This window comes from Plecotus auritus, assembly GCF_963455305.1.
Source record: "Plecotus auritus genome assembly, chromosome: X".
In the NCBI taxonomy this organism is placed as follows: Eukaryota; Metazoa; Chordata; class Mammalia; order Chiroptera; family Vespertilionidae; genus Plecotus; species Plecotus auritus.
The window spans coordinates 131,155,240-131,165,104 of record NC_137784.1 but is presented as its reverse complement, the minus strand read 5'-3'; the positions used below and the strand labels follow the sequence as shown (position 1 = coordinate 131,165,104).

The 9,865-nt window shown below is 60.7% G+C and overlaps 2 protein-coding genes across 2 annotated transcripts; one reads left to right on the top strand and one right to left on the bottom strand.

Moving 5' to 3' along the window:
- Positions 1–692: 692 nt before the first annotated feature.
- PNMA6A (PNMA family member 6A) lies at positions 693–3,964 on the top strand. The gene is made up of 2 exons (XM_080652652.1): positions 693–893; positions 1,116–3,964. Exon 2 carries the CDS (start codon positions 1,263–1,265, stop codon positions 2,640–2,642), a length of 1,380 nt encoding a protein of 459 aa, XP_080508778.1. The 5' UTR covers positions 693–893; positions 1,116–1,262; the 3' UTR covers positions 2,643–3,964.
- Positions 3,965–4,911: 947 nt separating this feature from the next.
- Positions 4,912–8,183, bottom strand: LOC308239392 (paraneoplastic antigen-like protein 6B). Its single transcript, XM_080652224.1, has 2 exons — positions 7,983–8,183; positions 4,912–7,760 (listed from the first exon to the last, which is right to left on the bottom strand). The coding sequence occupies exon 2, from the start codon at positions 7,611–7,613 to the stop codon at positions 6,234–6,236; it is 1,380 nt and encodes a 459-aa protein (XP_080508350.1). The 5' UTR covers positions 7,614–7,760; positions 7,983–8,183; the 3' UTR covers positions 4,912–6,233.
- Between the last annotated feature and the right edge of the window lie 1,682 nt (positions 8,184–9,865).

Below are 9,865 nucleotides of genomic sequence, written 5' to 3'. Positions count from 1 at the left end.
GTAGAACTTTAGCACAAGCCCATTTATTAATTTGAGACTTGCAGCAAGCTAAATGGGAGAGGCCATCGCATCTTGCACAGGGCTGGCCCCTGTCACAGGGCAGCTAATCACTTTGGTCCACTCTGCACCTTCAGTGGCAGACACCTGCAGCCCTCAGCCCCCAATTGAGGTGTGGGCAACGTCCTGCGTGGTGTGCATGAGCATGCATGTGTGCCTGTGCCTTCTAGTCCACAGAATCCCACCAGGTGCCCCTCTAGACCACGTGCTCCTTGCCCAGCCTTGGGACAGGACCAGCCCTGGGAGGAGAGAGGAGAGAGGGAGGGAGAGGGGAAGAGCAGGTGAAGAAGCCCCAGAAGCTCCCCACCCCTGGCCTGAAGGCAGCCCTAGCAGGTGCACCATGGGCCCCTCCAACCACTCCAGGGCTGGCATCCCAGGGTGTGGGCATCTCCCAACTCTGGCGCCCCCAAGGGTCATTTCTGGGAGGGGTGGGAGCCAGGATGGGATCCCAGAGGGGCACATCAACTCTCTGACCCTAACCCACCCCACTTGTGCCCACACCCCCTCCGGGGCTTGGGGAGGAGCCAGTGACTTCAGCAGAGGTTCCAGGGCTCCAGCAGCTCTGGAAACAGCCCCGTCACGTGACCCGCGCGAACCAATGGCCCTGCCGTCTCCCAGGCAACACAGAGGGTCCCAGTTCCTCCTCCACTGTGCCCCTGCTCCTGGTCCGCACTGCAGAGAGCCCTGGCAAGCTGACAGGCGCTGATGCGCAGGCCCACATGCAGCCCTGAGACAGGGACAGGGAAAGGAAGAGGGAGAGACAGCCAGAGAGCCTGGGAAGGAGAGGCGTCCCTCCTGCTGGGACCTGGATCAGAAAGGACCACCCGCAGGACAAGGTAGGGGACTCAGGGAGGGTGAGCTTAGCCCCTGGAGACCCAGCCACCCTCCGCCCACGCCAGCAGGACCGCAGCTGCCCGCCAGGGCTGGGAGCAGTGTGGGGAGGAAGAGAATGGCAGTCCAGGCTGGGCTGCAGAGGCGCTGCCAGGGCAAGGAAGGCAGCGCGGGGTGGGAGGAGGGGGTCTGCATTAACCTCTCTCTCGCCCCATTGCTGTTCACAGGCAGTGCACACCTGGCACGTCCTCTCTGAGTCCTAGGCTCCCCCACCCCCAATTCATTTCCCACCCAGTGCCGCCCTGGTCTGCACCCTGAACCGGTTCCCGCCGCTAGTAGCAGCCCCCACGCTGGCGCTGGCAGACACCGAGGCCATGGAGGTGACGATGCTGCAGGACTGGTGCAGGTGGATGGGCATCAGCGCCCGCAGGGGTCTGCTCATCCTGGGCATCCCGGAGGACTGTGACGAAGACGAGCTGCACGAGTCCCTGGAGGCCTCCCTGTGGCAAATGGGCCACTTTGAGGTGCTGGGCAAAGTGTTTCGAGAGGAGGACAATGCCAGTGCGGCCCTGGTGGAGCTGGACCGGGAAGTCAACTATGCTTTGGTTCCCAGGGAGATCCCAGGCATCGGGCGTCCCTGGAACGTGGTCTTTGTGCCCCGATGCTCAGGCGAGGACTTTCTGGGTCGCGTGTTCCACTTCTTGGAGCAACAGGGGCAGACTGTGGAGAGCGTGGCCGGAGCCCTGGGGCTGGGGCTGCGCAAGGTGTGCTGGCTGAGGTCTGTCAGTCAGGCCATCCAGCCCTGGGTGGAGACAGTGCGGTACCAGCCCCTGGGGGTGTTCTCAGGGAGGGACCAGCCAGCCCCGGGGGAGGAGTCCTTTGAGGCCTGGCTGGACCACACCACTGACATGCTGCTTGTGTGGCAAGGGGTCTCAGAAAGGGAGAGGAGGAGGAGGCTGATAGAAGGCCTCCGAGGGACGGCCCTGCAGCTGGTGCACGAGCTCCTGGCGGAGAACCCTGCCAGGACGGCCCAGGACTGCCTGGCCGCCCTGATCCAGGTGTTTGGAGACCACGAGTCCCCGGCCACCCTGCGGGTCAAGTGTCTGACCGCTCAGCGACAGTCAGGCGAGACTCTCTCCGCTTTCGTGTTGCGGCTGGAAGTCCTGCTACAGAAAGCCATGCAGGAGGGGGCCCTGGACAAGGCCTCAGCCGACCACTTGCGCGTGAGGCAGGTGCTCACCAGGGCCAACATTATTGAGCCGCTGCAAGAGGCCCTGAGGAAGCTGGGCACGGTGGGGAGGCGTCCAACTTTCCTGGAGATGCTGGGGCTGGTTCATGAGACTGAGGCATGGGAGGCCAATATAGCCAGGAGCCTGAGAGCCCAGCCGGCACAAGGGGCTGCTGCCACGGCCAGTGCCCAGGCGGATGCCAGAGCCAAAGCGCAGGCCGAGGGTGACAAGGTGGAGGAGAAGCAGCAGGCGCAGGAGAATAGTGACAACCACGCCCCTGCCCCTGCAGGCCTGGGTCACACAGGGCTCTCAGAGGCCCCTGGGGGGCCCCTGCCTGCCCACATGGGCAGTGCTTCCGGGGCAGGTCCAGGAGGTCCTGGCGCTGCGCCAGAGGGCCTGGCCCGGGCGGGAGACCAGGAGGCCGAGGAGCACTCCCAGGAGGGGCTCAAGCCCATCCCGGAGGAGTCGGAAAGTGAGGACGGGGCTGGGGAGCTGAGCCCCCCCATGTCCTCCCCTGGAAAATAGGCTCACGAGGCCCGGCGCCCTCCTCTCCTCTCGGGCAGCAGAGCCCTGGAGGCGGGGGGAGGCCAGGCCAGGGCAACCTCCTCACCCCACATGGGGAGCAGGGCCCAGGGAAGGGCCCACCCAGCCCACACCAAATCCCTTATTCCCCCACCACCCTATGGGGCCCTGACCACACCATCAGCCCTTCCAAGTCACCAAGATGACCATGTTCGACACCCAATGGGGTGGGGAGAGGTGCCCCCATATGGTAGCGCCACACCTGGCCTCGGCCCCAGCCTCGGCCCCTGCCAACTTGGGCAGCTGGCCTGGGAGCACCGCTGAGCAGCCCATCTCAGCCTAGGAGAGGGGCACCTGAAGACATCTGCCACCCGCGTGGAACTGGGAGACGTTAGAGCCCATCACAGGGGTGCCACTCTTGGGGACCCCCATCCTCCATCCCCTGGGAAGCCCCCAACTCATTTCTCTATAGCCCCATAGTGACCCACGTGTCAAGTAATCACGCCCCCTCCACACACACACACAGGCCATGGTGCCTGTGCAGTACCACCTGGTGTGTGTGAACCCAGGTGGGTGTCCTGGCCTACCCCCCGGGGCAGCCACCCCTCAGCCCCGGCACGTGCTGTGAGCCCCACTGCCAGCCAAGGCTCTGCCAGCTCTCGTCCAGTGTCGTGAGCTCAGCCTCTGCTTTCTCGGTGTAGATTTAGGCCAACCGCTGCTTGTGCTTGTGGAGATGTGTGTGTTCTTCTCTGAGCTGTTCCCCACCACCACTCCTACCCCGGACGGAGACCCTGAGCCCGGGCCCAGAAGAACGGATGAGAAGGGCGGACCAGGGCGCGTCTGGCGCTCACCCAGTGACCTCTGGTGGGAAAAAATAGACCAGGGACAGAAGGCGGCTGCTGGAGGCTCCATGGGGACTGTGCTCTGATGTCACCCTGTTGTTCCCTGTGACTCAGTTTCCTCAGCATGCTGGAGTGTCCCCTGCTGTGTTTTCCAGTATCTTGTGTCTGCTCAGTGCAGGCCATAGGGCAGGGCCAGGTCCCAACATGTCGTCCAGAGGGGGAGGGGAGCCTTGCAGTGCGTGGACATGACCTGTGTCCATGGTCCTACAAAGTCCAATCAAAGGGCCCTCAGGGAGGGGCTATGGAGGGAGGGCCACAGTGTGGGGGACATTTAAGGCACCTCGTTAGGGACCCCAGGAGAAGGGGGTGTGACCTGTGGGCTCTATTGGCCATTAGAAGTTCCTCTCTGTGTTGTCATTCCCTTTCTTCAATGGATTCAATAAATGTTTCTCTTCAATAAACATCATTGAATGTTTCAGCTCAGTTTCGCCTCTGCTGTGGGCAATTGAGGGAAGGGTCTGCTGGGGGCGGTATTGGGGGGCCAGGAAAGGATTTATGCCCAGCACCCATAGGCGACTTCTTCAGGACAGCCTCCTAGGCCCTAAATAGCTTGGCTGCTCCCCTTTGTGGGATTTACTGTACTGGTTGCTACTATGGTTGCAAAGATTGCTGCTCCTCTAGGGTGCCTTCCTTCTCTGCATGTGACCTGAACATTTCTGAACTCGGTCTTCACTAGACACTCCTATAGTTTGGTTTTGATTTCTCAGGGTATGCAACACTGTGGCAGGTTCGGAAGGGTAGAAGTAGCCCCTCTGTGGGATGCCTGGGCTGTCTGTCCAGCCTTTCCTCCCCACTGGCATTGCATAAGCACTGTGAAACCCCACCTGGCCCGCCCTCCATTCTTCACCCATCACACACTCCTGTCCCCCAGACATCCCTCATTGTGAACACCAAGGCTGGCCACTTGTCAGCTGGCAGGGGTAGGCTGCTGACCAGGGATGTGTAGGCAGTCACCTCACTACACCCCAGAGTCCTGCACAGAGCTACTTGCAAGGACATCTGACCTCACGTCAGGGCCTTTCTATGGCCCTCTGGTCTCTGGACTGTACACATGACCTCCCTAACCTAATGACACCCTGGGCGCCCACACCCCTGTCAAGGATCCTAGGATCTCTAGTCCTATCTGCAGTTTCTCCCCTCTCGCCAACCTCTAAGCCACTTATTCCTGGGCCTCCTAGGGACCTAAATAGCCACTGCCAATTCCTGCAAATTCCTGATTTCAGTGCTTCTAGGCCAGGGGAACTGACAAACCTACTTGGACCCTGTCCAAAACATAGCCCAAGGATGATCCTGAGTACCAGATTACTATTGCCCCTCCAGCCTCACCCCCAGCAGACCCTTCCCTCAATTGCCCACAGCAGAGGCGAAACTGAGCTGAAACATTCAATGATGTTTATTGAAGAGAAACATTTATTGAATCCATTGAAGAAAGGGAATGACAACACAGAGAGGAACTTCTAATGGCCAATAGAGCCCACAGGTCACACCCCCTTCTCCTGGGGTCCCTAACGAGGTGCCTTAAATGTCCCCCACACTGTGGCCCTCCCTCCATAGCCCCTCCCTGAGGGCCCTTTGATTGGACTTTGTAGGACCATGGACACAGGTCATGTCCACGCACTGCAAGGCTCCCCTCCCCCTCTGGACGACATGTTGGGACCTGGCCCTGCCCTATGGCCTGCACTGAGCAGACACAAGATACTGGAAAACACAGCAGGGGACACTCCAGCATGCTGAGGAAACTGAGTCACAGGGAACAACAGGGTGACATCAGAGCACAGTCCCCATGGAGCCTCCAGCAGCCGCCTTCTGTCCCTGGTCTATTTTTTCCCACCAGAGGTCACTGGGTGAGCGCCAGACGCGCCCTGGTCCGCCCTTCTCATCCGTTCTTCTGGGCCCGGGCTCAGGGTCTCCGTCCGGGGTAGGAGTGGTGGTGGGGAACAGCTCAGAGAAGAACACACACATCTCCACAAGCACAAGCAGCGGTTGGCCTAAATCTACACCGAGAAAGCAGAGGCTGAGCTCACGACACTGGACGAGAGCTGGCAGAGCCTTGGCTGGCAGTGGGGCTCACAGCACGTGCCGGGGCTGAGGGGTGGCTGCCCCGGGGGGTAGGCCAGGACACCCACCTGGGTTCACACACACCAGGTGGTACTGCACAGGCACCATGGCCTGTGTGTGTGTGTGGAGGGGGCGTGATTACTTGACACGTGGGTCACTATGGGGCTATAGAGAAATGAGTTGGGGGCTTCCCAGGGGATGGAGGATGGGGGTCCCCAAGAGTGGCACCCCTGTGATGGGCTCTAACGTCTCCCAGTTCCACGCGGGTGGCAGATGTCTTCAGGTGCCCCTCTCCTAGGCTGAGATGGGCTGCTCAGCGGTGCTCCCAGGCCAGCTGCCCAAGTTGGCAGGGGCCGAGGCTGGGGCCGAGGCCAGGTGTGGCGCTACCATATGGGGGCACCTCTCCCCACCCCATTGGGTGTCGAACATGGTCATCTTGGTGACTTGGAAGGGCTGATGGTGTGGTCAGGGCCCCATAGGGTGGTGGGGGAATAAGGGATTTGGTGTGGGCTGGGTGGGCCCTTCCCTGGGCCCTGCTCCCCATGTGGGGTGAGGAGGTTGCCCTGGCCTGGCCTCCCCCCGCCTCCAGGGCTCTGCTGCCCGAGAGGAGAGGAGGGCGCCGGGCCTCGTGAGCCTATTTTCCAGGGGAGGACATGGGGGGGCTCAGCTCCCCAGCCCCGTCCTCACTTTCCGACTCCTCCGGGATGGGCTTGAGCCCCTCCTGGGAGTGCTCCTCGGCCTCCTGGTCTCCCGCCCGGGCCAGGCCCTCTGGCGCAGCGCCAGGACCTCCTGGACCTGCCCCGGAAGCACTGCCCATGTGGGCAGGCAGGGGCCCCCCAGGGGCCTCTGAGAGCCCTGTGTGACCCAGGCCTGCAGGGGCAGGGGCGTGGTTGTCACTATTCTCCTGCGCCTGCTGCTTCTCCTCCACCTTGTCACCCTCGGCCTGCGCTTTGGCTCTGGCATCCGCCTGGGCACTGGCCGTGGCAGCAGCCCCTTGTGCCGGCTGGGCTCTCAGGCTCCTGGCTATATTGGCCTCCCATGCCTCAGTCTCATGAACCAGCCCCAGCATCTCCAGGAAAGTTGGACGCCTCCCCACCGTGCCCAGCTTCCTCAGGGCCTCTTGCAGCGGCTCAATAATGTTGGCCCTGGTGAGCACCTGCCTCACGCGCAAGTGGTCGGCTGAGGCCTTGTCCAGGGCCCCCTCCTGCATGGCTTTCTGTAGCAGGACTTCCAGCCGCAACACGAAAGCGGAGAGAGTCTCGCCTGACTGTCGCTGAGCGGTCAGACACTTGACCCGCAGGGTGGCCGGGGACTCGTGGTCTCCAAACACCTGGATCAGGGCGGCCAGGCAGTCCTGGGCCGTCCTGGCAGGGTTCTCCGCCAGGAGCTCGTGCACCAGCTGCAGGGCCGTCCCTCGGAGGCCTTCTATCAGCCTCCTCCTCCTCTCCCTTTCTGAGACCCCTTGCCACACAAGCAGCATGTCAGTGGTGTGGTCCAGCCAGGCCTCAAAGGACTCCTCCCCCGGGGCTGGCTGGTCCCTCCCTGAGAACACCCCCAGGGGCTGGTACCGCACTGTCTCCACCCAGGGCTGGATGGCCTGACTGACAGACCTCAGCCAGCACACCTTGCGCAGCCCCAGCCCCAGGGCTCCGGCCACGCTCTCCACAGTCTGCCCCTGTTGCTCCAAGAAGTGGAACACGCGACCCAGAAAGTCCTCGCCTGAGCATCGGGGCACAAAGACCACGTTCCAGGGACGCCCGATGCCTGGGATCTCCCTGGGAACCAAAGCATAGTTGACTTCCCGGTCCAGCTCCACCAGGGCCGCACTGGCATTGTCCTCCTCTCGAAACACTTTGCCCAGCACCTCAAAGTGGCCCATTTGCCACAGGGAGGCCTCCAGGGACTCGTGCAGCTCGTCTTCGTCACAGTCCTCCGGGATGCCCAGGATGAGCAGACCCCTGCGGGCGCTGATGCCCATCCACCTGCACCAGTCCTGCAGCATCGTCACCTCCATGGCCTCGGTGTCTGCCAGCGCCAGCGTGGGGGCTGCTACTAGCGGCGGGAACCGGTTCAGGGTGCAGACCAGGGCGGCACTGGGTGGGAAATGAATTGGGGGTGGGGGAGCCTAGGACTCAGAGAGGACGTGCCAGGTGTGCACTGCCTGTGAACAGCAATGGGGCGAGAGAGAGGTTAATGCAGACCCCCTCCTCCCACCCCGCGCTGCCTTCCTTGCCCTGGCAGCGCCTCTGCAGCCCAGCCTGGACTGCCATTCTCTTCCTCCCCACACTGCTCCCAGCCCTGGCGGGCAGCTGCGGTCCTGCTGGCGTGGGCGGAGGGTGGCTGGGTCTCCAGGGGCTAAGCTCACCCTCCCTGAGTCCCCTACCTTGTCCTGCGGGTGGTCCTTTCTGATCCAGGTCCCAGCAGGAGGGACGCCTCTCCTTCCCAGGCTCTCTGGCTGTCTCTCCCTCTTCCTTTCCCTGTCCCTGTCTCAGGGCTGCATGTGGGCCTGCGCATCAGCGCCTGTCAGCTTGCCAGGGCTCTCTGCAGTGCGGACCAGGAGCAGGGGCACAGTGGAGGAGGAACTGGGACCCTCTGTGTTGCCTGGGAGACGGCAGGGCCATTGGTTCGCGCGGGTCACGTGACGGGGCTGTTTCCAGAGCTGCTGGAGCCCTGGAACCTCTGCTGAAGTCACTGGCTCCTCCCCAAGCCCCGGAGGGGGTGTGGGCACAAGTGGGGTGGGTTAGGGTCAGAGAGTTGATGTGCCCCTCTGGGATCCCATCCTGGCTCCCACCCCTCCCAGAAATGACCCTTGGGGGCGCCAGAGTTGGGAGATGCCCACACCCTGGGATGCCAGCCCTGGAGTGGTTGGAGGGGCCCATGGTGCACCTGCTAGGGCTGCCTTCAGGCCAGGGGTGGGGAGCTTCTGGGGCTTCTTCACCTGCTCTTCCCCTCTCCCTCCCTCTCTCCTCTCTCCTCCCAGGGCTGGTCCTGTCCCAAGGCTGGGCAAGGAGCACGTGGTCTAGAGGGGCACCTGGTGGGATTCTGTGGACTAGAAGGCACAGGCACACATGCATGCTCATGCACACCACGCAGGACGTTGCCCACACCTCAATTGGGGGCTGAGGGCTGCAGGTGTCTGCCACTGAAGGTGCAGAGTGGGCCAAAGTGATTAGCTGCCCTGTTACAAGGGCCTGCCTCAAAGTGGGTGACCCAGTGTCTAGGTTGGCTGGGTCTTTTCACAATCTGTGCACCACAAATCCGGTGTCTGGAGAAACTGCTTTCTCCATTTGGAGCCTATCCCCTTGAACCTGCCTTTCCCTGTTAGTGATGGGCTGTGGGTTTTGCAGTATCAGTTGGATCCCAGGAGGCATAGGAAAGAGAGAGAGAGTGACTACCCTGCAGGCAGATGGCCCAGTGGTCTGTGTGCTCCTGGCCTCCTCTTAGCAGGCCTCTCTCCACTCACACAAGGAGGGGCTTGTGGTTGTTGCCCATGTGAGGCTCATCTACCCAGCTAGGTCTGGGTAGCCCTGGGTAGTACTGGGTGTGACACAGAACTGTCCACATGCTGTTGGACCCCACATGAGATGGTGTATTACCCTTGTCTGCCTACTAGTTGTCAGGGAGGGGTGTAGTAGCAATGTCCCTTAAGGGTTTTTCCCTGGTCAACCTTCCTGAAAATCTTCATAGGAGTTATTTCATCACCTCTCACCAGAACCCTGGCAGGTAGGTACTAACATTATCCTTATTCTACTCATGAGGCTCAAATGTGCTCAGGCACACGTTAAATGTACCTTATTTCAGGTAGAGCTGAAATTGGTTCCTAAATTGTTTCCCATAGACCATTCAGTAGTAGACATTTCTCCCCTGAGGGCTATATCCACATTAGAACTTCCTTCCATTGTTTCTGTCCACTCACAATCCCTGTCACATTTACAAGAGAGGAAATTGGCAGGTTTCCTTTTGCTCAATCATGTATGAAGATGGCAAACTTTTCTAAAATTGTCTTCCTCCAAAAGTAATGATTTTCTTTCTATGGCATATGGAATGGGACCTTGTTGGGATCTTTGAAAGTCTATTATGTGTGTCTTTTTCCCCTAAAAATATCTCAGAGGGTACTCAGCATCCATCTCTCATAAAATGCTTTGTTGCCAATTTCTAAATCAGCTTTTTGTGAACCTAGAAAAGCAATGAAATAGGATGCTGATCTAAAGGACCTCATCCTGATCTGAGTTTTGCCACTCTGAGGGCTCAACCTTCTACTCAACT

Coding starts and splice junctions, on each gene's coding strand:
- PNMA6A (XM_080652652.1), top strand. CDS start 1,263: ATGGAGGTGACGATGCTGCAGGACTGGTGCAGGTGGATGGGCATCAGC.
- LOC308239392 (XM_080652224.1), bottom strand. CDS start 7,613: ATGGAGGTGACGATGCTGCAGGACTGGTGCAGGTGGATGGGCATCAGC.